This window comes from Bipolaris zeicola, assembly GCF_000523435.1.
Source record: "Bipolaris zeicola 26-R-13 unplaced genomic scaffold scaffold_75, whole genome shotgun sequence".
NCBI classification, from domain to species: domain Eukaryota; kingdom Fungi; phylum Ascomycota; class Dothideomycetes; order Pleosporales; family Pleosporaceae; genus Bipolaris; species Bipolaris zeicola.
In genome coordinates, this window is record NW_006912124.1 from 19,485 (window position 1) to 46,382 (window position 26,898).

General features: G+C 52.9%; 12 protein-coding genes across 12 annotated transcripts; 5 read left to right on the top strand and 7 right to left on the bottom strand.

Moving 5' to 3' along the window:
• Positions 1-199: 199 nt before the first annotated feature.
• Positions 200-1,746, top strand: COCCADRAFT_36806 (uncharacterized protein; the record flags this gene model as incomplete). The annotated part of the gene is made up of 2 exons (XM_007714146.1): positions 200-289; positions 340-1,746. The coding sequence occupies 2 exons, from the start codon at positions 200-202 to the stop codon at positions 1,744-1,746; spliced, it is 1,497 nt and encodes a 498-aa protein (XP_007712336.1).
• A 526-nt stretch (positions 1,747-2,272) lies between these two features.
• Positions 2,273-4,316, bottom strand: COCCADRAFT_96319 (uncharacterized protein; the record flags this gene model as incomplete). Its single annotated transcript, XM_007714147.1, has 2 exons — positions 2,273-4,147; positions 4,230-4,316. 2 exons carry the CDS (start codon positions 4,314-4,316, stop codon positions 2,273-2,275), a joined length of 1,962 nt encoding a protein of 653 aa, XP_007712337.1.
• Positions 4,317-4,882: 566 nt separating this feature from the next.
• Positions 4,883-5,947, top strand: COCCADRAFT_36808 (uncharacterized protein; the record flags this gene model as incomplete). The annotated part of the gene is made up of 1 exon (XM_007714148.1): positions 4,883-5,947. One exon carries the CDS (start codon positions 4,883-4,885, stop codon positions 5,945-5,947), a length of 1,065 nt encoding a protein of 354 aa, XP_007712338.1.
• Positions 5,948-5,982: 35 nt separating this feature from the next.
• COCCADRAFT_5082 (uncharacterized protein) lies at positions 5,983-7,809 on the bottom strand (the record flags this gene model as incomplete). Its single annotated transcript, XM_007714122.1, has 4 exons — positions 5,983-6,015; positions 6,068-6,562; positions 6,615-7,548; positions 7,598-7,809. 4 exons carry the CDS (start codon positions 7,807-7,809, stop codon positions 5,983-5,985), a joined length of 1,674 nt encoding a protein of 557 aa, XP_007712312.1.
• Positions 7,810-8,076: 267 nt separating this feature from the next.
• COCCADRAFT_5083 (uncharacterized protein) lies at positions 8,077-9,050 on the top strand (the record flags this gene model as incomplete). Its single annotated transcript, XM_007714123.1, has 4 exons — positions 8,077-8,107; positions 8,157-8,216; positions 8,269-8,656; positions 8,708-9,050. 4 exons carry the CDS (start codon positions 8,077-8,079, stop codon positions 9,048-9,050), a joined length of 822 nt encoding a protein of 273 aa, XP_007712313.1.
• A 257-nt stretch (positions 9,051-9,307) lies between these two features.
• Positions 9,308-9,941, bottom strand: COCCADRAFT_36811 (uncharacterized protein; the record flags this gene model as incomplete). The annotated part of the gene is made up of 5 exons (XM_007714149.1): positions 9,308-9,389; positions 9,446-9,547; positions 9,601-9,736; positions 9,807-9,850; positions 9,937-9,941. 5 exons carry the CDS (start codon positions 9,939-9,941, stop codon positions 9,308-9,310), a joined length of 369 nt encoding a protein of 122 aa, XP_007712339.1.
• A 673-nt stretch (positions 9,942-10,614) lies between these two features.
• On the top strand, positions 10,615-14,286 carry COCCADRAFT_96287 (uncharacterized protein; the record flags this gene model as incomplete). Its single annotated transcript, XM_007714150.1, has 4 exons — positions 10,615-10,656; positions 10,726-12,961; positions 13,015-14,164; positions 14,217-14,286. The coding sequence occupies 4 exons, from the start codon at positions 10,615-10,617 to the stop codon at positions 14,284-14,286; spliced, it is 3,498 nt and encodes a 1,165-aa protein (XP_007712340.1).
• Positions 14,287-14,942: 656 nt separating this feature from the next.
• On the top strand, positions 14,943-15,675 carry COCCADRAFT_96336 (uncharacterized protein; the record flags this gene model as incomplete). Its single annotated transcript, XM_007714151.1, has 2 exons — positions 14,943-15,150; positions 15,203-15,675. The coding sequence occupies 2 exons, from the start codon at positions 14,943-14,945 to the stop codon at positions 15,673-15,675; spliced, it is 681 nt and encodes a 226-aa protein (XP_007712341.1).
• A 371-nt stretch (positions 15,676-16,046) lies between these two features.
• COCCADRAFT_36814 (uncharacterized protein) lies at positions 16,047-22,574 on the bottom strand (the record flags this gene model as incomplete). Its single annotated transcript, XM_007714152.1, has 6 exons — positions 16,047-17,571; positions 17,630-18,056; positions 18,477-19,020; positions 19,072-21,238; positions 22,082-22,418; positions 22,499-22,574. The coding sequence occupies 6 exons, from the start codon at positions 22,572-22,574 to the stop codon at positions 16,047-16,049; spliced, it is 5,076 nt and encodes a 1,691-aa protein (XP_007712342.1).
• A 1,393-nt stretch (positions 22,575-23,967) lies between these two features.
• On the bottom strand, positions 23,968-24,723 carry COCCADRAFT_26310 (lytic polysaccharide monooxygenase; the record flags this gene model as incomplete). Its single annotated transcript, XM_007714130.1, has 2 exons — positions 23,968-24,154; positions 24,206-24,723. The coding sequence occupies 2 exons, from the start codon at positions 24,721-24,723 to the stop codon at positions 23,968-23,970; spliced, it is 705 nt and encodes a 234-aa protein (XP_007712320.1).
• A 767-nt stretch (positions 24,724-25,490) lies between these two features.
• COCCADRAFT_36816 (uncharacterized protein) lies at positions 25,491-25,976 on the bottom strand (the record flags this gene model as incomplete). Its single annotated transcript, XM_007714153.1, has 1 exon — positions 25,491-25,976. The coding sequence occupies one exon, from the start codon at positions 25,974-25,976 to the stop codon at positions 25,491-25,493; it is 486 nt and encodes a 161-aa protein (XP_007712343.1).
• Positions 25,977-26,183: 207 nt separating this feature from the next.
• COCCADRAFT_5090 (uncharacterized protein) lies at positions 26,184-26,678 on the bottom strand (the record flags this gene model as incomplete). The annotated part of the gene is made up of 1 exon (XM_007714124.1): positions 26,184-26,678. The coding sequence occupies one exon, from the start codon at positions 26,676-26,678 to the stop codon at positions 26,184-26,186; it is 495 nt and encodes a 164-aa protein (XP_007712314.1).
• Positions 26,679-26,898: the final 220 nt, after the last annotated feature.

Genomic DNA, 26,898 nt, shown 5'->3' on the forward strand with positions numbered 1-26,898 from the left:
GAGTAGCTACGTCTAGGCGTCGCGGAGGCCCGGAGCCTCGGCGATCCCATTCCGGGTACTAGCGCGTTTTTCACTTTGTGTAGGCGCGACAGGCTCCACCCTGTAGCTTGACAACATTCACGCCCGCAAAGGTGTGCACATCCACTGCCGAATCGCTGCTATATCCCGAGACTCATAGTTAATCTAGGCGACCGTGACCATGCTTTTGGAAGAACAGCGCCAGCTTCACGAGGACCTGGAGCGCCTCGAGGATGCTACCGCAGAGCGCCTTCTCGATGACCCTCCACATGTACGTCTTCTAATGCGTCTATCATGAACCACATGCTAATATCTTACTAGATCCGCGACCGTCTCGCACGTGACCACGACATTGCGCGATTCCTCGAGCAGATTGAAAGCCAGTCGAGCCGCCTCCTCAAAATCTACGAAGATGTAGATGGCAAGAAGGAGGACGAGGTGCGCGGCCTCACCCACGGCGACCCGATGGAGTCTTTCTTGAAAGAAGTCGAATCCATCAAGGACTTTCACAGACGCTACCCGAACGAGCCTGTCGAGAACCTAGAGAAGGCCTACAAGAAGCGGTCGCCCGAAGACCACGCGCAGTCCATTGCAGCCATCGACTCCATGTTCACTGGCGAGGAGGGTTTTGGTCGCTTCTTTGACCTGACCACGCTGCATGAGCAGTACTTGAACCTTCCTGTTCATCAGCACGCGCGCCGCCTGACGTATCTGCAGTACCTCGATCTGTTCGATGTCTTCACTCCTCCGCAATGCAATATTCGCCGCGATCAGAAGAAGTCCGAGTCTTACTTCCATTACTTGAAGGCACTGCAAGACTATCTCGAGAGCTTCATGAGACGGACAAAGCCTCTAGAGAACCTGGATCGACTCTTCGCTAACTTTGACAAGGAGTTTGAGGAGTTGTGGGAGAAGGACCAAGTCCCAGGCTGGGAAAAAGTTGCCCCTGCAGCATCGGCTGACAGTGAAGCCAAGGGCGAGGGAATCTGGTGTTCCGCATGCAAGAAGGGATTTTCAAAAGAGACAGTCTACGAAGCACATTTGACGGGAAAGAAGCATAAGAAAGCCTTACAAGAGAGCCAAAACGGTGCACAGGATAGTGGAAAGCCCGCAAACGGTGCTTCTGCAGATATGCAACGCTTCAAGGAACGCGCCGTCGCCGAGCGAGAGTTCAGGATACGAAAGCTCGCTGCGGCCATGCAGACAGAGCGCGGCGACACTAAGATGAACGTGGAGCGAAAGCAAGGCATGACGGAACGCGAGCGACAACAAGAGCTGGAGCAACTGTACTCTGAGACACCCGAAAACGGCGCAAACGAGGAAGCCAACGACTCAGACGGCGAAGACAAGATTTACAATCCGCTTAAACTACCCCTTGCCTGGGACGGCAAGCCCATTCCCTTTTGGCTCTACAAGCTGCACGGCCTGGGTGTCGAGTTTCCCTGCGAAATCTGCGGAAACTTTGTCTATATGGGCCGCCGCGCCTTTGACAAGCACTTCAACGAGCCCCGCCACATTCACGGCCTCAAGTGTCTTGGCATCACCAACACGACCCTCTTCCGTGAAATTACGAGTATCAAGGAAGCTGAGGACTTGTGGAAGAAGATCCAGAAAGACAAAAAGAAGGAGAAGATGATGGCAGATAATGTGGTGGAGATGGAGGATTCAGAGGGCAACGTTATGCCTGAGAAGGTGTATCGCGATCTTGCTGCTGCGGGCATGCTTTGAGTGCGGCTTGGGGACGTTCCATGACCAAATCTCACTGTCTCGGACGAGGAAACTCGACGCCTCTCAAGAATTCGTTTCTAGGTAAGGCTCTCCAGCGTTCCCTGCGCTTTCAAACGGTGTTCCGTTACACCACCGCATTTCTGTTTTCTTGTCCTCCCCTCTTCCCCCCTTTTCCATCAATCTCTCTCCACCATAAAGATTTAGACCCAAGGTGGATGGGGTCGAGAAAAGGGGAAGCTGTAGCATGGCTGGCGTTTTAGGAGTTTGGATCGCGAGAAGAAGTCAAGATGGAAAAAAAAGTCATCTTGGCATACCTCTCATGTACGTGTGGCATGTATAAGATTAAAGATATCCCTGAGCAGAAGAGGACGATGAAGAAAAATAGCAGCTTGACTAGTTGAGCTTCATAGCAGAAAAGCAAATCAGGAGTCCATATGAGACAACTTGATACTTGTTGATTTCCCTTTTCACACCCCCGTCTCTTTATCATTCATAAACATACTTAGTCACAGCAGCAACCCAACATCTACTCCAGCAAAAACTCCCAAAGCCCCTCGCCATTAACAAAATCACCCCAAATAACATTGACAAGCCAGTAATCACGCCTCAACTCACCCAGCAGCGTACTCGACGCACTTCTTGGGGGATAAATCCTCTGCCACTCACGCCAAATACTAAACGCCTCATCGAGCCAGCTCCTAAAACTCACAGCCTCGATGATTGTCGGGGTAACGATTTCCTTGCCTGCAAACGTGCCCCAGGTAACGGGGTTTACGCCGTCTTCTTGGCTGGCTTCGAAGTCGCCTGCGGCGTTGCCGGCGAAATACGTGATCTGGTCATGAGCATCGAGTTTGGGTTGCAAGACAGCAAATTCCGAGGCGGGGATGAAGAATTCGACAAAGGGTTTTTGGAAGACGTAGCCGTTCTTGGGGCCCCAGCCGAAGACGGTATCGGTGGATTTGATGCCATTGACGGCGGGTTGCGAGGCGACAGTCCACCAGCCCTTGGCGTTCAGAGCGAGCAGTTGCTTGCTGATGGTTAGGGTTTCTGGCGATAGACCCTGTTCGCTCCACGGTATAGCTTCGAGGTCCCCTTCGATATGGCGGCGGAACAGTGTCGAGATATCGTTCTTCTCAACGGGATGGCCCCAAAGCTTGAGCGCTTGTGGAGTAGAAACATGCAGTGTTGGACCGTACCCATCAATCTCACCAAACGCAGGCGAGCGTGCGTCACCCCATCGACCGTTGGGGAAATCGTCCCATGTTGCTTCACGACCAAGGGAACCCTCCCCTTCCGAAATTGCTAGGGTGTTCGCGCGAGTATTGATTGGCCCTCGCGGAATTCCAGCCTCCTCTTCAGTTGCTTCATACGAAGGATTACTCGACCGAGCAGCTGAAACATGTGATACTATCACTCTGTTACGCGGACCAGAGTTGACAGCTGATGATCGACGTCGGTGGGGCATGATGCCGTTGGGTGGTGGCTCCAAGTTGATGGCGGGTGTTGTCTCGACAATGACCTCATCGTCGTCAATCAATGTGCTAGGAATGAGTTTTGTATCTTCCAGTATATGCGATACTGCCTTCTCCAGATTGAGCGTGTAGAAATGGAAACCCCTCCTACATGTGTCCGGCCGCGCCTTGATGTGCTCTACTATCTCATCCATGATCTGAACACCGACCTGCTTGACCAACTCGTCGTCGCTCTTCACCGCGTCCAATCGTGCAAGTATGTCTGTGGGTAGCTTCGCATGCGAAAGTTTGGTTGTTCGAAGCAAGATTTTATACGATTGAATTGGCATCAATCCTGGAATTATGGGTATTGTCTTGAACACTCCACTCTCGTGCTCCCTTAGCATCTTCTCATACTTGTCGTAGGCTTCAACATCATAGAACAACTGGGTCATGATGAAGTCGGCGCCTGCCTTGGTCTTCTCAACAAGGTACGGTAGATCCGCCACTGGATCTTGGTGCTCAGGGTGGCTCTGGTCTGAATGGCCTTCGGGATACGCGGCAACTCCAATGCAAAAGTAATCGCCATATTGCTTCCGAATGTACGTGACAAGATCGACGGCCCATGTGAAGTCCTTGTTCGAGTCCTGCTCAGGCGGTGTATCTTCATCTCTGTACTCTTCACTACGCGGTGCGTCACCCCTCAGGGCCAGGATATTCCTTATACCTAGCACTTGTGCCTGTTCCAGCGCCTCGTCGATAAGCTGACGGTTCATGTTTGTGCAGGTCAAATGGAGACATGTTGTGAGGCCCAATTGGCGCTGGCAGATCTCAGCCAGTTCGAGCGACTTCGTGGCTGTGGACCCGCCAGCACCCCAAGTGACAGTAACAAAGAGAGGACGAAGGGCCTGTGACATGCGCTCTAGTCGAGTCTGAAGGTTGGCAAACCCCTATATGGCACTATTAGTGCCTGTTTTTGCTATTCCGGTATCCGTCCGTTGGCTGTGGTCGCGTGCGGCGGGGTCAACTCACCATTGCCGTCTTGGGCGGGAAGAACTCGAGAGAGAAGTAGTTGGCGCCATCGGGCAGCGCATTGATCTTATCCGTAATCTTCTCCATGGTGAAGAGGGAACCAAGGGTGAGATCCAAAGTGGCGTGGCGGAAGATGGGGTGTCATGGCTGCAAGTGATGAAAGAACAAAAAGTGAGGGAAAGCGCATCTGGAAGCCGCAGGTGGGGCATCGGATCGACAGTCAGGATCCTTGGTCGCCATCGGCATATTCATGCCCTCTTGAGTCGCATTCCCCTGCGCGATGAATTGTCCGCAGATTCGCATAGCATAGCCTAGTCCGGAGCCATTGCATTATTGCCTGCAGTCTGCAGCTGATGAGCCGAGTACGAGCCGTTTCCATAAGGAGCAGTGCATGTACGCCTTGTGCCATAACCGGAGTGGGGTCCCGAATTCCAGAAAGTATGCCACTTGACGGTGAAGTGTCCAAGCAATGAGCGTCGCATATTGCTTATGGCGTTGTTGACAAGCGCAAACAATCATGACTCGAATCATACATAATGATCCATACAAGAATGCGGTGTTGAAGCATCAGCACCATGTTCTCTATACGCCTTGTCCAAACATTCTTATTGGCCTACACCATCACGACTGTAGCCCCGCAGTATACCGCCAACATGTCCCACCCGCTACCCAGACGAATCGATGTACATTCTCATTTTCTTCCGCCCTTTTATCGCACTGCACTAGCTGAGAATGGGCACTCGAACCCCGACGGCATGCCCGCCATCCCAGAATGGTCTCTTGAGCGCCATCTTGAGATGATGGCCACGGCCAACGTATCGAGATCTATCCTTTCCATATCCTCACCCGGAACGCACATTGTACCCGGCAAAGATGCATTGGGTCGGGATCTAACGCGCCAATCTAACCACTATGCTGCACAGCTTAAGAAGCAGCATCCTGACAAATTTGGCGTTTGGGCCGCGCTACCGTTACCAGACCTCGAAGCTGCGTTAGTAGAGATTGAAACGTGCATCAGCGAAGGAGCAGAGGGTTTCGGGCTAATGACCAACTACCATGGGAACTATGTGGGTGAAAAGATATTTGATCGCGTCTTCGACAAACTCAACCAAGTCGGTGCAACTGTTTTTATTCACCCTACACAACCGTGCATAAAGCATGGCAATGCGACATCGTCTGCGCAGACTACTGACGCGCTGCCCTTTGGAGACCAGTACCCTGTTCCCATTTTTGAATTCTTCTTCGATACTGCGCGCGCTGTCATCAACCTCTTCAGTACAGGAACCGTGGATCGCTGCCCGAATATCAAGTTTGTCATTCCGCATTCTGGAGGTGCCTTGCCACCGCTGATGACACGCTTCATTCAGTTCTCCAGTGTGGTGCCTGGTGGGAGGGTGTTGAACGCTTCAACAGTACGACGACAACTAGAAACCCAGTTCTATTTTGATCTAGCTGGCTTCGTCTTTGACGGAGAAAGTGGTGGGAACGGACAGCTGAAAGCGTTCGTTGAGGGATTCAACATTTCACACGAGAAATTGCTGTATGGGAGTGACTTTCCCTTTACGCAAACGCAGTTCGTCAAGTCATTTGCAGATCGGATGAAGGATGGTCTGGAGAATCTCTTCAGTGAAGAGCAAAGAGACGCGATATATGAAGGTAACGCGATGAAGCTACTAGAAGAGGGTAACCATGCAAGAATGAGGTTTGAACGGCTATGAGAGCCGAAGACAATAGATTGTTTTCGTAGCGACTTTTATATATACTTGTACGGATTCATGATACCGTTCTGATTCAATGTTAGCCCGACGTCAAAGGGGATCCATGCGAGTACCACTTACAGGATCATAGAGATCTTTGATCTGCTTCATCAACTTGATCATAGTCTCACTCTTACTGTAGCCAATGTACGGCTTCTTGGTCACACCCAAACCATGCTCGGCACTAATGCTGCCATTTCGCTTTTGTACCCACTCGTATACAAAAGGCTCAAGCTTCTTCTCCACAGTCTTGTCAAACTTCCTTACTGGAATGTTCAGATGCAGGTTGGCATCGCCCATATGGCCGTATCCTACAACATCAACAACTGGATACGTAGGATCACTACCGAGAAGGCCAGCCTCGGTCAAGCGGTCACGCGTCTCATTGACCAGGTCGTAGAGCTCTGCAATAGGTATCGATAAGTCGTACTTGTAGACACCACCATCATGGCCAAGACACTCGGTAATGCCTTCACGCCATGACCATAGTTCCTGAATTTGGGTTTGATCTTGAGCGAGAACACCGTCCGAGACGACCTCAGTCTCCATGACGTGCTCTAAGAAAGATTGCAATTTCTTCAAGGGGTTAGCGGCGACTGTATATCTGAAGGAAAGTAGAATGCCTCACCTCACTGTCGTGGTCTGAGTTGGAGCCGCTGGTCTCAATCAAGCAGTAGAAAGGATGTTCGCCTTCAAGTGGCATCTTCTTGCCAGTCACCCTGTTTACCAGCTTTTGTGTCCGTCCGTCCATTAGCTCGAAAGCTGACAGGATCTCAGAAAGGTGCCCTTTAGCCTCAATATATGCTTTCTGGACCTTCTCGTAGCTTTCGAGGCCAAAGTATGCGACGTTGACCGCAGGCGACCTTCGAGGACAGATGATTGAAACCTTTGTGATAATGCCAATCGTACCCTCTCCACCAATGAAAAGCTGCTTCAGATCATATCCAGTGTTGTTCTTACGAAGCGTGGAAAGATCATCGACAATAGTGCCGTCTGAAAGTACAGCCTCGAGACCTAGCACGTTTCCGTGGAAGCTACCATAACGCAACAAACGGAGACCACCAGCATTGGTTGCAACATTGCCACCGATGTAGCATGATCCTTTGGCACCGAGGTCTAGTGGAAAGATGTGGTTCTTCTCGGCGAGAAAGTTGTCGGCATTTTCCAAAATGACACCAGCATCAGCGACTAGGATACCAGACACTTCATCGAAGGATCTAATTTGGTTCATCTTTTGCATGTTGATAACAATCTCATCGAAAACCGGCACGGATCCGCCGACAAGGCCAGTATTACCACCCTGTGGAACTACGGCCAGCATATTGTCATTGCAGTATTTGAGGATCTTGCTGACTTCTTCAGTAGAGCTGGGCTTTAGAACTAGTTTGGTGTGGCCGCGGAACTTGCGCATCCAGTCACTGTTGAAGGGCTCGATATCCTGCGATGCATCTTTTGAAACACCATCGATGACAGCCGACTCTGAGCCCAGCAGAGTTTTGAAATAATTCACATGCTCTTCATTCAACTTGGTGAATTTTGAGTCACGTTGGAGATGGGGGTACCTGACCGGCTTAGCGAAGTTTGAAAGCTTGCGCAAAGGTGAAGGCTTACGACTCCGAGGTATATTTGATTGCTTTTGAGGGCGCAGTTGGGCCCTTGACGCCACCGTGCTCGTCAGGTTGGTGAGGCTCCGAAGTCGCTGACGAGGTACCGGTCCAACGAATTTGACTTGACAGTCGCAAACATTGGTAGCGCGATGATGCACGCGAAGAGAGTGCAGTTCGCCGCAGCGTCGACGATACCAAGCGCGCCGAAGAAGCCATGGCAATTAGTGATGAAGAAAAAGCGAATTATTCCTATGTCGCCTTCGGTGATAGCAAACAAGGATGACATAAGAGGAAGCCGAGTGCACGTGCCGCAATCCTTGGCGTCGTTTAGGCGGGAGCATCGACGCGGCCAGCTCTGGAGCTCCCGCGAGCAGCTTGTCGCCTGTAACAACTTTCTGCCCCGCCTTCCCGCTGCTGAGTCTCTCCGTCGAATTCCAGAGATAGAATAAGAAGCCCAAACCACAGCATACAAATTACTCCACAATGGCGTCCGGTTACGATCGAGCTCTCTCCGGTACGAGCATATGCCGCTTGTAGTTTGATGGTTTAGCTAACAGTGCCAGTCTTCAGTCCTGACGGTCACGTCTTCCAGGTCGAATATGCGTTGGAGGCTGTCAAGCGAGGTGAGCAGTGGCGGCAAAAGGAGTTGCAGAGGCAAAGACTGATTTGCCCCAGGAACATGCGCTGTTGGTGTCAAAGGCTCAGACATAGTGGTACTTGGATGTGAGAAGCGATCAGCAATGAAGCTGCAAGATACCCGGATTACTCCCTCGAAGATCTGCCTTGTCGATACCCACGTCGCTCTCGCTTTCGCTGGACTCAACGCCGATGCCCGCATCTTGGTCGACAAGGCCCGCCTGGAAGCACAATCACATCGCCTCACCGTCGAAGACCCTGTATCAATAGAGTACATTACAAAGTACGTTGCAGGTGTGCAGCAGAGGTACACACAGAGTGGTGGTGTCCGTCCATTCGGTATCAGCACGCTTATAGTCGGCTTCGACCCCAACGACAAGACCCCGCGCCTGTACCAGACGGAGCCCTCTGGTATCTACTCAGCATGGTACGTTCATTGGTCTGACTTAGATATTTGATTGCGCTAATGCAGTAACAGGAAAGCAAATGCGATTGGTCGATCAAGTAAGACGGTCCGCGAGTTTCTCGAACGCAACCACAAGGAAGGCATGGACAGGGAGGAGACAATCAAGCTCACAGTCAAGTCATTGTTGGAGGTTGTGCAGACGGGCGCAAAGAACATTGAGATTGCCATCATGGCGCCTGGCAAGCCGATTGAGATGTTGCCGGTAGAGGACATTGAGAAGTATGTTGACAACATCAACACGGAGAAGCAGGAGGAGGCGGCAAACAGGAGGCCTGGAAGGCAACCCGGCACAGGACAGGCAGCCATTCTGACCCGCCAGGCTCCCGGCGAGGGCTCCGGAGCTGGCGGAGCGTAGAGAGACACGGACAATGAGTGATGGCGAAAAAGGCATGAATGACATTGATGTGGTAGAAGGTTAGACCTGATGAACCTGTCTAGTACAGATGATGATGAGCTATTGCCCACGAAGAGCATATATATAGCATGTGACGATGCATTTCTGTTTGCCCAGTCCCCCGCTCGGTGCGTGATGGTGTTTGTGGCGTAGTGATCGTGGCGCGGGTTGCAGTTTGTGTGTTTGCTGTGGTGGTGTTTGTAGCGGAGTGGGTGTGCTCAGCCTAGCTTGTAGGAAGCCTCTTTGACGTCGAAGATGCTTGGGAGCTGCTCGCTCCGGACACGGTCGTCCTTCAGCATCCTGGACAGCGGGTTAGATAAGGGGGCCATGGGTCAGCGGGAGGGGTGGGGACATGCCTCGAGTCCTTGCGCACGTCTTCGCCTTCTACCTGCAGTGAGGCCTTGGGGGTCTTGGCCTCGAGGACAAAATGGTTGTCGCAGTGCGGGCAGTATTCATCGCTACGCCTCGTCAGCCCATGTGCCCAGACGGAGGCATGCTCCGGTGCACTCACGCATCTTCGAACTCGCGCGCATCTTTGCGAAAGGCCTTTTTGCACTTTTTGCAGATGAAGGTCATGTCAAAGGTCTGCATGAGCGGGTGGTTGGACTGCTCCTCGTGGCACTGTGCGCAGTCGAACCATTTTTTGCCTGGTCACTCGTGGTCAGCAAAGACACGTCGTCGTCGTCGGTGATCGTCGTGGTGGCGTATTTAACATACAGCAGGGGGAGCGGATGGAGACCTGGGCGTTGAGGACGTGTTTGCTACATGGACCATGGGCGTCAGCGGGCTGGCGGCGGAGGTGGCGGCGGAGGAGGAGGAGGAGGAGGAGGAGAGAGGGGCTCGTTACCACATGGCGGGCTCGGGGCGAGGGCCAGCAAGTGTCAATGTACCGTAGTCGTGTGAAGTATGGACGTGTGTAGAGGTTGGGTGCAGGCTGTGCTAGTCTGGCGTGTGCGAGGGTCGTCAGTCATTCGCCCGGTGCCTGATGATCGCCTGGCCGGGGCGGTGGTGTGCATGTGCGGTGCAGGGTTCCGGGGCAGGGCGCTGGCGGTTCCTGGGTAGTGCCATTGCCATGGTGGAGCATGGCCGCCCATGCCATGACGAGGCCACAGACACGCACACGCACAACGACGTCCACACCGACACCGCCCTGAGTCGCCAGCCCTGTCCTGCCCTGCCCCAACAACATGGCCAGCACCCGCCAGCTCGCCAGATGACTGCGCCGTTTGTTGCTGAAACAATCTCACACCCCCCGGCCGGCGCCCGTGTTGTTCCTTGTCGCCGAAGGACAGTGTACGCGTCTCCACTAGGGAGCCCTACGGACAGCCTGCCTGGCCTTTGGGCCTCGACATAAACACGCCAGACAACTAACTTCCTGTCGCTGCATGCTGCCCACCACCGCCAAATGGGAAGCCGTCCTCGGTCGTCAATGAACATCTATAGGATTCCCTCTGGTGCCGGCTGACGACAAAGTCTCTCCCCCCACCACCACCAACTCGCCCAACAAAGCACACACCATCCCGCCATGGACAACCCACCAGAAGAGAACATGGACGGCTCGTCCATTGTAAGTCTGCTCGCACATACACACAACATGTTACAGGAGAAAGAATCCATCCACTCACCCTGACCACAGAAGCCTGTTTCCTCTTTGCGCGCCCAATTCGAGAACCTACTGAGTAGTAACAAGTCGACATCTTCGCTACCTGCCGCCCGTCAGCGCTCCCCCGGTGCTACTGATCGCCTTCCTGCGCCCGACGACAACCGAAGGTCAGATGGGCGCATATCCCTCGACATACCCAGGGAGCATGTTTCCCACAGCTCCCTCAGCGTGGCCGACTACAGCGGCTCCGGCTCTGTGACGCCGCGGTCCAATACACTTGGGCGCATGCCCTGGAACAGCAGTGGGAAGCCACGACCCACATCCATGATGGCTTTCTCCCCTTCACCACCCAGATCACCTACCAATTCGCCGCCCAAAGTTCTGGTCCAGTCTCCAAAACCCTCCCCAAAACTCGGACCCGGATCGCACATTTATGCGCCGCAGCCCGCGCGACCGACCCCTCATGCCGCTCTGGACTCTTCCAACGGCTCAAGCCGCACTAACGGTCCACAAAAGAGCGACCGCCCGACAGCGTCTGCGCCTCCAGTGCCTCCGCCTGTGAATCGGGCTGGGAAACCCAAGATAGCCCCAAAGTCGCATTCGGTGGATACGGCGGCGCGCGCAAATCTGGTGCCAGAAGCCACACCAGATGCCGTTGACCTGTCTCCCTTCAGCACACCACCTAGTAGCAGCGGGGAGAGCGCCAAAGGCGAGTCACCGTATGTCAACTCGGGCTTCCCCAAGCCCAAGACGAATTCGACAAACAACGGATACTTTCCACCTCCTCCGGTACACCCTGCCGTGGCCGAAAAGCTATCTTCCCTTGAGTCTCGCCCAACAGGAAAGCAACCCATGAAGAAGGCTGCACCACCACCATTGCCAAGTGAAATACCAGATGACCGCCCCACACTACCCATACGGAGAGAAAAGGACAATTTTGATTTGCGCAAGAGCGTGCAAATTCAAAGAGCTGTTCCGCCAGAGTTGCCGGTGCGCCGCTCTCTTGACCAATCCCGCCCCACTCAGATAGGACAAGATACGGATAGCCATTTCAGAATGCCTCCGCGGCGAACAAACACAACCGGCCACTTGTTCAAGAACCCTGCAAAGCCTTTAGAGCCTCCAAGACCGCCGCCCCCACGGAACTCTGGGGAAATGAGACGACCTTCTCAGGCAACGCCAATGCCAGCCTCGCAGCTATCACAACCGCGCTATTACGACTCCGACGAGGATGACACGGACGGAGACAAACAGCCAGCCACTGCTCTAACAGAATACCCAGACTCTTCTCAAGCAAACCGTAGACCGCCAGTGTTTCCTGACGGGACAACCGGAATTCCTACCGGCTACGAAACTAAACTCTTTGCCATCTGTGGCGACTACATATGCACCACAGGATACGTGACGAATGTGTGGAATATTCTGACCGGACGGTTGCTCATGAGCTTGTCACATGGCGATACAGTCAAAGCTACAGCGGTTGCATTCAGACCAGCAAAAGATGTCGAGGATGAGGGAAAGAGACTATGGCTGGGAACAAACACTGGCGAGATGCTTGAGATTGATATCCCCACACAAAGTGTCGTGTATACCAAGGCCAATGCGCATGCGAGGAGCGTCATTGTAAAAATCTTCCGATATGCCTCAGAAATGTGGTCCATGGATGAAGACGGTGCAATTCACATCTGGCCGGCTGACGAGCTGGGATGCCCGTCTTTGCAACAAACTCCACATACATTCCGCATTCCTCGAGGCAACACCTTCTCAATCGTATCTGGATCGGAGCTCTGGATAGCCTCAGCCAAAGACATTCGGGTCTACTCACGCACCATGGATAGTAACCATTTTGTTCAACTGACAGAAGGGCCGCTCTCGCAACTCAATGTCGGCGATGTGACTTCTGGCGCCATCATTAGCAGTCAGCCCGATCGCATCTACTTTGGCCATGCTGATGGCAAGGTCACAATATATGCCAAAAAGACTCTCGAATGCCTTGGAATCGTTAATGTTAGTGTGTACAAGATCAGCTCATTAGTCGGTGTCGGCGATTTCCTGTGGGCTGGCTACAGCACTGGCATGATCTACGTGTATGACACGAAATCCAATCCCTGGAAGGTCTTGAAGGACTGGAAGGCCCACGACAAGCCAATAGCCGGAATATTGGCAGACCGTACTAGCATTTGGAAACTCGATAGATTCCAAGTAGCATCGCTAGGGACCGATTCCATGCTGCGCATTTGGGATGGTATGATGAAAGAAGACTGGCTTGGTAAGCTTACACATTATCGATTGATGTTCATGCAAAAAACTAACGCAGCGTAGAAACTCTGATGCAACAGCGCGATTCCGAGTATTGCGAATTCCGAGAACTCTCAGCGCGAGTCATGACCTGGAATGCTGGTGCAACCAAGCCCACAACGATCCGTGGCTCAGAAGAAGATAGAAACTTTTTCCGGGAATTGCTAGAGCCTGCGAACCCGCCGGACATTCTAGTGTTTGGTTTCCAAGAGCTGGTAGACCTTGAAGACAAAAAGATAACCGCTAAGAGCATATTCAAGAGAAAGAAACACAAGGAGACGTCCGAGCATGAGCACATGTCTCACCAGTACCGTGCATGGCGAGATCACCTTGTGCGTGTCTTGGATGAGCAAGTCCCTCAGCAAAACTATGTGTTGTTGCATACTGCAAATCTTGTCGGCCTTTTCACTTGCGTCTTTATCAAGGAGTCGGAGCGGGCCAACATTCGCGACGTGTGTGCGGCAGAGATCAAACTTGGATTCAGTGGCCGCGTGGGAAACAAAGGCGCTCTTGTTGTGCGCTTCTTCATTGACGATTCTTCGTTGTGTTTCATCAACTGCCATCTAGCGGCTGGCCAGACACAGACGGTACATCGCAACAATGACGCGGCTGCCATCATGGAGAGTGCTCCTCTGCCAAAGAATCGATCACCAACCTCCTGCGCAAACTTCTTCGTCGGAGGAGGTGACGGTTCCATGATCTTAGATCATGAGATTTGTATCCTCAATGGCGATCTCAACTACCGCATTGATGCCATGCCTCGTAGCTCGGTTGTTGCCGCAGTCCAGCAAGGAAACCTGGCCAAGCTTCTCGAACGTGATCAGTTGCTTCTGTCACGGAAACGCAACCCTGGTTTCCGTCTCCGTGCGTTCACCGAGTCGCCTATCAACTTTGCTCCGACCTACAAGTACGATCCAGGCACAGACAATTACGACACTTCTGAGAAGCAGCGGTCGCCAGCATGGTGTGACCGTCTTCTGTATCGTGGTCTTGGTAGAATCAAACAGTTGGAATACCGGCGGCATGACTCCATTAAAGTCTCAGATCACCGGCCTGTCAGTGGAAAATTCAAACTTCGTGTAAAGACGATCAATTCGAAGAAACAAGACGCCACAAGAGACAAGGCCGAGGTGGAGTTCGAAGCAGTGCGACGGCGGATAGCAGGAGATATCAAGTAAGTAGTAGAAGTCCTGATTGGTTTTGAAGGAATGCTGACATAATTCTAGGTTGGACTATCTGATCAACGTTTTCGGTTTATCTAGTAGAGAGGCGCAAAAGCTACTTAAAGGAACATGAACGCACGCGACACATGGCAAACAATCGCGGTGTAAGCTTTGAGCTACCCGTTTCCGTGCACCCGGACCGTAGCGTGGCTTTCAACCAGCCTCACGGAACAGTGACTTGTGTACCTGTAAACGGGTGATGCAGTCATGACTTAGCAGGCATATGGTTACCCGAGATGCCAGGGAGCGAGCTACGGCTCACAACAGACTAGGATGCAAGATCGATCGTGATGAAATGGGGGGGTATAGCGGGACACTAATGACGTTTTAACGAATGGGGCAGCGTAAAAAGCATTGCATTGAGAGGCGAAATCTGGGCTTCGCATTTGAGCGACAAAAAGGCGCTTTCTTTTGGACGATCGGTACCCGCAATGATACACGAAGCGAATCTAGAGCGCGTGTTGTCGCGTAGTAGTAGTTCACGGTGGGCGGTCATGGTGACGTCAGATGCGCGTATTGCAACAAATAAAGCATCAATAATGACGGTGAACAACCATCAAAAGCACACACAAACTCTCTTCACTTCTCCACACTTCACTTATGTCCGCAGTCTCAATTGCATTTCGTCGGTCACCACTGCTCACGACCTCAAGCGCTCTACCTCGTGCACGCCAACTAGTCTCGCACCTCACACGACAGCAACCCTCATTCTCCCAGACTTCTTTCAGAATGGTTCAGGATCAGAGCCGTGGTGAGGAGACGACGGGATTGTCGGAGTGGAAGCAACGTCCCCCATACCGTATCCACGAGAAGAACGACAATTTCGATGTCAAGTACGAAGCCAACTGCCACTGCGGAAAGGTCAAGTACCAGCTCAACCGGAGAGAGCCTCTAGACAGCAAGCTATGCCATTGCACGACATGCCAGACTCAGCACGGTAAGCATTGGCCTACGAACCTACCGCCAGCACGAGTACTGACATTCCGCAGCTGCACCTTTTCAGTGGGCCGCTATCTTCCACAAGACAGACATCAACTTCACCCACGGCCACCACAACCTCGAATGGTACGACCCCACTGAGAAGTCCGTCGAGCACAAGCTCCCATGCAAAGTCCGCTGCTCGTACTGCCACTCACCCATCATGGACGAGGGTCGCAACATGATCCTGCTGTTCCCTTCACTGGTGCACCTCAAGACAGACGAAGACAAGGCCTACTTCAAGCCCCGCTGCCACATGTTCTACGGTCAGCGCGTAATGGATATCCCAGATGGCCTGCCCAAGTGGAGTGGGCTGAGCGGCGAATCGGATCTGATTGAGGATAGTCCACCTGATTTGGTCAGGGAGACTGAGCGTAAGCGGGAGGAGGAGAGGAATAAGAAAATGTCCAAAGGAAAGCCGGATGAGGTTACTAAGGAGGGGACTCAGGGTAGGAAGGAGGGTGCTGGCTCCAACACCGCTTAGATGGTGGAAGAAGCGCCGGAGCTTGGACTAGCGCAGTGCGGTGCCCATGTGCAGTCTCAGTAGCTACTGCTCATCATGTTTCTGATGGAGGCGAGGAAGCAAAAGCATAGACGGGGTGTAGTGTATGAATAGATACCCGGATGGCAATAACAGCGAGCAACTTATTCTGTGTATTTCCTTGCCATAAATCACTCTTTGTGCACCTCTGGTATCCTTGGTAAGCATTATCACTCCACACAAGTCGTTGTTGATCCGTATATTTCCTTCTTTATCTCGCTCGATTGAAACTCTTGGTCGCATGGATAGATTCTCTTGGTAAACCTTTCCTACATCTATCTATATATCCACGCTTTTCTTTCACTATGACCATCTTATTTACTCTTACCTGTGGGAATCTGGAACGCCACAACCGCCTCCCCATGCTTGAACGCGCGATCAATCCTGAAGAAGCCCTTGCGATCAAACTGCACAATATCATCCACCTTGAGCTCCGCAACATTACAATCCGCCAGCGCCTTTGTGCGCGTCTCGGTGCTCGGGTTGAGGAAATCCTCAAGCGTATCCTCAGGCTCGAGTTTATCCTTAGTAATCAGGTAGTCGAAGTCAACGAGTTCAATGGGGACAAGATCCTGATCTTTGCTCAACCAGGTTACTTTTTTCGATGTCTTCTTCACGTCGCCTTGGAGGTGGAGTTCGAGTTCAAGGCCGGTGACGGTGCGGGCTTCGCTTGTGAGACCTGCTTTGGCGATGTCGACGGGGTTGAGCGAGTGGGTGATTTTGCGGACAATGGCGTTGCCCCAGTTCATAAGGGTGATTTCTTCGTCTTGAGCAAAGGATTGTGCGTCGGCTTGCTCGAGGAGGACTGATGAGCTGAAGACGATTTTCTTGGTACCCAGATCGTACTTTGCGTGTTTTGGTTTATCTTCCGATGTAATGCCCTCACGTGCACCGATAATGGTTACCGGGACACGGCCCTCGTCGTCAATTGCGGTGTAACGGGCCGCAGTGGGCTCAATGTGCTTCTTGTTAGTGGCCCAAAAGGCAAACCAGTCCTGATTGACAATGTTCTTGGATGGTCCTTGCTTGAGGATGAACTCGCGGAGAGCGGGGATGACGGCGCCGCGGCGACGGACTCCACGGACAGTGGGCATGCGCGGGTCGTCCCAGCCCCCAACAATGCCGGCGTCGACAATCTTCGTAAGTTTGCGCTTGGACAGCACAGTCTTGACAAAGTTGAGGCGGGCAAACCCCCAGTTGTGCACCTTTCGGAGTTTGAGGTTCTTGATAAACCATTGGTACTGCGCGTCACGATCGTTGTACTCGGTGGTGCGTAGAGCGTGGGTAACGCCTTCAAGCGCATCAACAATGGGGCAGCAAAAGTCGTAGGTAGGGTAGATCTTCCACTTCTCTCCGGTACGATGGTGAGCCTGAGGGTTGCAGCGGTAGATGACAGGGTCACGCATGGCCTTGTTGGGATCATCAACAGACATCTTTGCGCGAATGCACCATTTCAGGCCTTCTTCGTTGCCTTTCTTCATCTCCTCGAAGCGCGCCAAGTTGTCCTCGACGCTCGAGTCACGACGCGCACTGGCAATGCCGTTCATACGCTCATCACGCATCTTCTCCTGAACGGTGTCGTCTGCGTATGCCAGTCCATCCTTGATTGCTTGCACACACATCTCGTACAGCTGGTCGAACCAATCGCTGGTATATGAGACAGAGTCTGGCTTGATGCCAAGAAGCGCACAATCCTCAACAATGGCATCCTGGAACTCTTGCTTTTCCTTGGTAGGGTTGGTGTCGTCGAATCGTAGCAGCAGCTTGCCCTTGTACTTCTCGTGCGCAAAGTAGTCGTTCAGCAACGCAGCCTTTGCGTGGCCGATGTGCAGATAACCTCTGCAACATAATTATTAGCTCCAGGTACCTCAGCCTCCGACAACGCAGGGAAACTCACGAAGGCTCAGGGGGAAATCTCGTGACAATGCCGGTACCATCTCCAACGTCTTGCAGTCCGATGTCGTAGTTGGCGTCGTCGTTCTTGCCGCCCTCTTTCTTTCCCTTTGTTCCCTCCTTGCCCTGTCCTCCACTAACAACAACCACACTCTGTGGGTACGCCTCTTCAATGTAGCGAAACCAGCGGCACAGGCTCTTCATCAAGTCTTGCTTAACAAAGGCATGAGCCACGCGGTTCTCGCGGATCGTCTTCCACACTGTGGTGTCCGCATCACTGAGCGTGTAACCGACAATGTGGGAGCGCAGAGTGAGGTGCGCATCCAGCTCAAGCAGGTGAGGCTCGATTTGCTTGAGGTTCAATGGCTTGAGCGCCTCAGCGCGGGTTTGCCATTCAGCAATAGCAGCGTCCATCATGGCCCGTTGTGAAGCTTTTCAGTGTTGATCGGGCCTGGAAAAAGTTGTGGCGGGGATCAAACAGAGAGTGAGGGGCAGACGCTTATCTTATCGGTGACTTGAGTCACTACGTACCAATAAGACGACTGCTCAACGTACGTCACTTGCATGACTCAAAGTCAGATAATCACAGTTATTCAAAGCTGCGCATAAGGTACCAAATACTCCATAATCATATTGTCACACCCTCCCATATCCTACAAAACGCCATAATCATGCGAAACATCTATCGCAGCCGTCGCTAGTATGCTGAACACTAAACGCTACATCATTACAAGTCATCAAATAGTGGTCTCAAATAAGGCAAAAAGAAGAGGAAGAAGCAACTAAACCACGAGCTTTTTGTGCGCCAAAAGAGAAATTGCTTTAAGCGCACTCCCATTGAGCAAATACACACCACCTCGCACTACGATCTGCAAGAACCAATCCTCGCCACGTTCCTTTCTCACCAATCTTGATAACCGTCTCCCATGCCGTGCCATCTGCCTCGCTCGTGGCGCTCATATGCTCAATTTTTCTTGTCAGACGGATAATCTTTCCAGAGGGTGTCTGTATCGCTAACTTGGCCGGCTTATTGCTGTTGCTACTTGCTGAGCCTGAAGAAGCCTGAGACGGATTGGTATAATTGGAGCCCGTCGCAGATATGCTCTGCATGCTCATAGCAGATGTGGGGCGAGCAAAAGGGTTAGGCGAAGATCGACCGTGCATGGCGGGGCTAGGCTCGGGTGACTTTGTAAGAGACGATGGATGTTGACGGACGCAAAAAACAAAGGTATTGTTCAGAGCTAAACTGGCACACTGTGGCTGAGCGACATAAAGATCGTGTCTCTGGGCGTGTGGTGTCGGGTGGAGAGTTAGGAATGAATACGGAGGATTCATGCCAGAATGCGTTATAGGCAGGCCAATAGCCAAGTTGTGAGGATTGAGCTTGTTTGAATGCTGCAGAGAGTTAGTCAACTTATGCTGCTACTGAGTCGGGAGATTTCTTACCATCAGTCCCCGAGGTCCAGCATAGATCTTCAGCACACCTTGGCCTCCATCGGTTGGGAGGAGTGCCTTGACTGTATATCGCTTCTGTCCTCCATACCATTCAGCCTGTGCTAAGGCCGGCTTCTTGACTACGTCTCCACTCTCGAACAAGTCACCATCCATATCCTGGGAGTAGCATCTTGCCTCAACCTCAGCCACACATTCCACATCTTCAGGTACGTCGATATAAATATGCGCCATTTCAAGGTTGTCCAAATTTAGCACGCTGGTGTCAAAGTTGACTACGTTGAGGCCGTGTCGGAAGTATGTAGGTGTTGCGCAGGGCAAGGCCATGAGCACCTCGTGAGGCTGGGGTGGACAGATATGTTGCTGTTCTGGGAGAAGTGGCACATGCGAGTAGCAAATCTCCATTGGACGGGCCAGGAAGTACCAAGTCTCAGCGACAGACGACCCAGCTGTAGAATAATGCATGCGTTTTGGATGAGTAGGCCCTGCAAGTGCGCAGTCCATTACGCGCCATTCACCTTCCACGATCACAGCATTCCAGAAATGGTTCGGTCGGGCGACAGACTCGAGATCTAGAGGCTCGCCGGGCGTCTTCAGATAGCCACGTATTACCTCTGCATGCATACCTACGGAAGCGCACATCTCGGCAACTACCATAGCAATTTCTTCAGAGCAGCCACGCTTACTTTGTAGCACATGACGCGGGTCCATCTCGCCCTCAAAATCTTCTTCCCACGAGATGCGTTCGCTGACCCAAGTGAAGATGGCGCGGAGCCGTTGAATATCGCTCCTATACGGGCGGCAGATGTAGCCCTGTGCCAACGTGGCAGGATTTGTTCCCAGAGGAATGCTGTTGATGAAGCGTGCGCTTTTGTCTACATGAGAGAGACTGCAAGCGGAGAAATCTGTTGGCTCTGTAATGGGGAGCCCATCGAGGCCTTCGTCGCCTTGGACAGACTCATTCAGTATGTCAATCGGGTTTAAGACGGGATAGTCCATCATCTGGCATCTCTCAGCACGTTCCGCGCGTTCGTTTTTGCTGAGTGAATTAGATCGGTTGATGTCCCTTCGCACTTGCACCCAATCCACTGTGCCAATACCCATATCCCTCGAAGTGTTTGCTGAGTGAGTGGTCGGGCCGCCTTCAATGCCGGTTTGCTCTGGGCCATCCATGCGACTTGCAGCGCGGCTGGTAGAACGGCCTGCAGCGCGACTAGCTGCTCGAGACGCAGGCCGACTGATTGTATCGATAGTGCTTCGAGCGTTGGCTGCCTGTGTCTTTGCAGTGTCGATCATCTTTCTAAAGAATCCGCTACGCTTCGCCTTTGGTTGCCGCAAACCACCAAGGGGATGAGGATCGTCGCTTGCTGGCGTGCTGACAACGGCTTGCTGTTGATCGCTCGAACTGGGTCGCGATTGGGAGGCGTGGCTTGAGTGATATGTCACACCAGTAAAAGGCGTCTCTGGTCGGCCGTCATCGAATCCATAACCCTTGCCTGGGGTGTCTTTTATGTTCATTAGGCTCTTCGGGCGATCTTTGCCAAATTTCTTGCGGTAATAGCTGCCAGCACTTGTAGCACTCATATTCGTAGCAGAGTGTCCAGACATCAAGCTGCGGTTAGTACTGTTACTAGTGAGAGTTGTTGCCGTCGTTGTCGTCGAATTCGTTTTGCTCGTAAAGGTACGGCCTAGTGCGTTACGGCCAATGTCATAAGCGGACTTGCGATTTCTGAGTAGTCTAGATCCTTTCCGCTCCACCTCTTGCTCGATGCCACCCATGGACGATCCCGGTCTCTGACTCGCCGTCTTCAACGGTACCGTAGGTCCTTGATCATCATCCATAAGCATGTCATTGCCATTGTTCTTCTCCTGTTGCTGCATTCGGCGTAAACGACTCTCCATGCGCTGCATGTAATTATTGACATCTGGCGGGGCTTCATCATCGTCATCGTCATCCGGATCCATTGCTGACTGTGCTCTAACTTTCTGCGCGGATGCCTGGTATACTTGGTCAAAGGCTTCTGGCGACCATGGGTTTGATGGTGATGGGACTTGCTCAGGAGATTCATTGCTTTGTGTCGTGGTCATATCTTGCAAAGAGGACATAACATCGTTCATTGCTGTCGTAAGTGGCGAAGGGGTGAAGTGACCACCACGTGACCTCGGGTCAGGCGAAGGCGGTTCGGGCGTGTGATAACCAAGATGCGATGGAGGAGCCGGAGAGGGCGATCGGCTAGGGTTGTAGGTAACGCGATGCGGCGGAGGGGGCGGTGGTGGAGAGTCAATGGGCTCCTCGAGGTCATCTTGGTACGGCGCAGGGGAGGGGCCACGGCTGTGGTCGAGTTGGTGTTGATACGGCGATGGTGAGGGACCTCGGTCGTATGCGCGGTACTGAAAAGATGGAGCTGGTGATGGTGTGTGAGAGGGTCGTCGGAATGAGGGAGCCGGAGATGGACCTCTGTCATAGGCTCGGTATTGGTATGATGGTGCCGGGGACACGGCTCGAGAATGCTGCTGATACTGCGCTGGCGGGACAGGTGACACTCCTCGCTGATATTGATACTGGGTAGGCGGTATGGGCGATACTGCCCGCGGATGCTGCTGATACTGGGTCGGTGGAACGGGTGACACTCCTCGCGGATGCTGTTGATATTGAGTTGGCGGAATGGGCGATGCGGCACGGTATGGGTCATAGGCTTGTTGTGGCGGCGGTGCAGGAGACACTGCTCTGCTGTAGCGCTGATGTTGAACGGGAGGCGCGGGTGAGACGCCACGAGGCTGTTGATATTGGTAAGGTGATGGTGGAGCGGGAGAATGCGCGCGTATGCGTGAGCCGTGACGCGAGGGCGGAGCTGGGGAGACTGCTCGGGCTGCAGGTGTTCTCTTGGAAGGTGGTCGTGGGGATACGGCGCGCAGATTCGAGGGTGCTCTTGTCGAGGGGGCGGATGGCGGCGGGCTTTCACTACTCTCCTGAGACATGCGCTTCATTGATGAATATGGCGACTTTGTCTTGACAGTGCCGTTTGCGGAGTTTATGCCACCCGCACGGAGCCTCTCGCGGGCGGCAGCGGCAGGGTTCGGGGCGCCTGCAGCAGCATAGGCAGTGAAGGGTTTCCTGAACATGCTCTTTTGCTTCTGTGGCACAGGCTTGGGCTGTTCCTGCACACTGCTTTGCCTCGAGAAGCTCCCACCACTGCCATTGCGCGCCCATGGCTGATAGTCTTCACTAAGCAGCTCGACAAAGTTGGATGGGAACAAGCCGACCATGCGCCTGTCGCGCTTGAGACGGCCCATCCACCAAGAGCCATCGCCTGCGTTAAGGACCTCGATCAGGTCTCCTTCTATGAATCCCAGGTCTCGTTTGGTCTAGAGAAAGCGGTCAGGTCAGGTGCCGCAGCATGAGGCAGCTTTGGAAGCGAACTTACCTCTCCGCCCCAGGAGTAAACTGCTTTGCACCAGCAGGGAAAGCGCGTGGGCAGCGCCTGACCGACGGCCATGGCGAGGATTAGGTTTGTTGTTGTGGTTGTATGAGGTTGACCTGCAACGGCTGGGATGTGTAACAAGGTGGATTACATGCGTCGCTGGTTGCAAGCGAGAGGATGCGTCGGCCAGGCAAAGGGCGCGACAGACAACAATCGGCGGGAACAATAACAGAGGACGGAGAGCAGTACGGAGAAGGTCGCCAGACCCCGAATGATAGCGGGCAGCGGTATAGCAGAGCAGAGCAGAGTAGAGCAGAGCTAACTAAGCAGGGCCCATGCGACTGACGTCTCGCCTTGGCTTGGTGTTTACCGACTCAAGTCGCCGCTTCCCCAGCAACAGCATCGCCTGCCCACTAGCGCGCCTGCCACAAGCGCCCCGCCCCACCCATCGCCAACACGTCAGCCAGCCCTCACCTCCATCCCCCTAGCCAGCTGCACCTCCAACCACTTATGTACACATCCAAGGACATACCGCGCCATGCATGGAGCAATGCAGGGCAGCGTTGCAGCACACTGGGATCCGCCCTCTCCCGCCTTCGTTCCCACGATGCGCCGCGCACACGCCGTGTTGTGAAAAAAAAAAACACAACGGGAACCAGATCATCTTGCGGACCTCTTGAGGCGGATTGTCGATGCGGCTGAGCGTCGATGCGCTAACCAAGCCGCTCCGCCATCAACCCATGGCGCTTAGCCGTGATTGTGCAAGATTTGCTGTCATGCGCTCTTTTTGGTCGCTACCACGCTGTTCAGGGCGGTACGCAGCAAAATCCCTTTGGGGCACCTGGGCCACTTCTGTCATCGGGCATGATGGGCCCCGCGGGAAGATCATAAGCACAATCCTGGGTGCCAGCATCATCTTGAGAGCAGCAGTAGGTAGAGGAGCCCGGCATTGCAGTTCGAGAAACTTGGCTTGGATAACAAATACAGGAACAAGGTGAATCTCTCTCTATGCAGTAACCTAGTCAGGCGTGGCTGGTGGCTTGCATTCGATAGGGCTGTGATGAGCTACATACAAGAACCGAACCCGTCCGTGAACCCCTAGTGGCTCGACCGTGGCTATATCCATACATGCATGCATGCTTTTTCTCGACTATCAGAATCTTAATCATGGTTCTGTTGGGTGGAGGGGAACCGATCACGTGATGATCGATGGGGGAGCATAATAAAATCCGGCCCGCTAGTACGGAAATGGATCTGAGAAGCATCACAATGTTCGAAAGCAGTGAGTTCGGAAAGCAACGCATAGTCACATTGATCATAGCTATGGAATGCGGACTAAGAGAGAAATGAAGCGCCACTGGGGCGAATATGAACAAAAACACCCTTTCCTCCTCGACTGTGTGCTGACTGGGCAGCTGGCATGAATGCCTGCTCGTTTGCTTGACGACTGGCTGGCAATGCGAATCGCTTACTGGCCGGCGTAGAGCTTGGGGCCGGGCATGGGGTAAGACTTGGGGTTGTTCCACTTGTTGAACTTGATACCGGCATCGTTGGCGCTGTAGAGACCGGGGATCTTGACAGTGGGGCCGAGAGTTCCAGTGCCAGAGGACTGGATGTTCAGCTGGAAGCACTCCATGTAGAACTGGGCCTTGCCACTAGAGAAGAGTTAGTTGATGTCGTGAATGCCATTGGAGGAGATTACTTACACGTGACCCTCGTGAAGACCAATGTGCTCGACACGGACAAGGTATTCACCAGCAGGAATGCTCTTCTGGATGGTCCACTCGAGCCTATCCTTGTCCCAGTTGGCCCAGCTCTTGTCAACACCAGGGGCGCTGGGGTTGGCAAGACCGCTCTCCATGACCTTGGTCCAGACGCCGCTGCCATCGTAGTCCTTGACCTTTCCGGGAGCCTTGGAGATGTAGACGAATCCAGGACCAGGGTGCTCGATCCTCTCGTTGTTGAAGATCTTGAAGCCGATCTTGTCACCGGCCTTGACGGTGTAGGTACCGGTGTTACCAGCGACAGCGCCCCTGTTGCAGCGGAGGTCGTTGGAGTTGACAATGTCGTTGGTGATGACGGGGTTGTACGCGTTGCTGTTCTTACGAGCGTAGGCGTACTCGCCACCAATGGTCTGGCCGTTGACGACGAGAATGTTGAAGATGTAGTGGGCATTGGCCGCCATGGGCGCCGCAAGCAGAGCGAGGAGAGCACCAGCCTTCATGTTGGAGGAGTAAAGAGTAAGTTGAATATATGTTCAAAAGAAGAGAAGATTGCAAGAAGCGAATGAATGAGTGAGAATCGAAAGTCGTGGACTGCGATGGTTTCTACAGCAAGGCGAACTGGGCCATACTTATACTCGGTGTCTTGTCCATGACGACGCTGGGAGTGGTGACCCAAGACATGGACTTCATCTATTCCCATCACGTCCCCCCCCACACGGCGCTGTCATAGGATCCACTCGGGAGGAATGTTTGCAATGTTCTAGTCTCTATGTTTAATGAAGGCAGGAATGCCAACCATTGCCCAAGCCGTTTTAAGCGATGGCCAAGCCTCGCAAAAACAAAACAAGACCCAAGGCCGCCAAAGCACCGCTAGGGATCTTGTTTCACCGTCCGACTCTCAGTCACCTTGGCACTTTGCCTCAATCTATAATCTCCCATCCTCCACTCTGCCTCTGGCGCCCTGCCAAGCCCGCCCCTTCGTCCATCCCAGGGGGCAAAAGTTCTTTGACTTCGTTTATTTGCGGTAGTCGGCCCTGTGGTTTCGCAAGTGGCTCTAGCGCCCACGCTAATGTGGTAATTTACCTTTAGCGCTGTTTTATATCTCTTTTTCACATTAGTACTATCCATTTCACTCCAAGGTACCAAAGTATAAAGAAATCTTACATTCTACGTATAAAACACGATATAACTGTTTGCAATATATCCTGTATTGGAAAACCACGGGGTCAAATAACACTTGCCAACCCAGCGCCATCACGAGCACCGCTTAGCCAGCCTGCATACCTTCAAGGACCGCCTGCAGCGTCTTCTGGTACTGGACGAAGGCCAACCGCCGTGTCTCCAGCTTTGCCAGCATGTGCCCCAACTCAACTCCGTAACACCCATCAATTTGCTCCTCCCGTGCCGCCAGTAGGAAGGCATCGACTTCCCTGTCCAGCGCCTCATCGCTGCGTGCATACGCCACCCACTCCCGGGCGATTAACTGCACTTGGCTTGGCAGCAATTCCAATTGCTTGTCCCACGGCATCGACTCAATGTCTTTGTAGAGCAACGGCAACTGCGCTCGACACAAAGGGCATGTCGGATTCTCCTTTTCCCTATCGATGTGCCATGACTTCAACCAAGTTTGCAGACAGTCCCTTCCTATCATGTGGCCGCAGTGTAACTTGATTGGGACCTCCCCCCCTTCCGCTGGTGTCTTGGCCACTTCCTCCTGGCAGACGGGACAGTCTTTGCAATCTGGGCCTATCATGTCGTAGGCTATAGATGTCTGGAAGAGCACCACCCTATCGTCTGCAGCAATCTTGCCGGCTTCAACACAGCTTCCGCGGATCGTTTGTAAAAGAAAACGCTCATGGTATGTGACCCAGCCCACCAGCCCCACAACTGCCTGCCAATCAGGCAACCAGGGTTCCTTTGTATAATTCGAGCAAAGAAATTGGTACCACCGCGGCAAACTTCACTTCACGGTAAAGGCGGAAAAGTCAAGACCTCCGTACCGTAGACCACCGTCGCTCGGAAATGTGCTTCGTCCTTCCTTCCTCGCCCGCAACAAGAACATAACTCGGGCTGCTACAACACTATGCTTCGTCTCGCCCAGCACCGCGACCTCCAGCTCAAGGGGCTCGGCTGCACGGATATCTTCGCGGGGAAGGGGGAAGATCTCCTTGTCGTGAACCAAGTATCGAAGCTTTCGCTCATACTTCCTAACCCGGTGGATGGTCTCTAGATGACGCTGAATTACCTCGTGATTCCACCATTCCGGCTGACTCCTTTCCATTTCGACTGAGAGAAATGATTTCGTGAGAGACAAGGACATCTGCGATGCAGATCGCCAAAACGGGGCCCAGAAACCGCGCCCCATATCTTCAATCTTACAGGTTTCCATGAAATCTTCGCATTCTTTGCGAGCTTCTTCACACATGAGGAAAAGTTCCTCTTTTGAAGAATCCATTGTGTTTGTTTTCGATTGTCTTTCGATCTGCAGTAGTTGTAGTAGTTGTAGTTTAAATCGTACTGCTTGTCTGTGTGATAAGGAACACTTTAGGACAAAACTGAATTTAAATAAGTGACTTTTTGATCGTTGTGTCTATACAATACACGATCAATTGGATGATTTTTCACGATGAGCGTAGAGGATCCCCTGCATCGTTACTTGCACTGTGTCATTGATC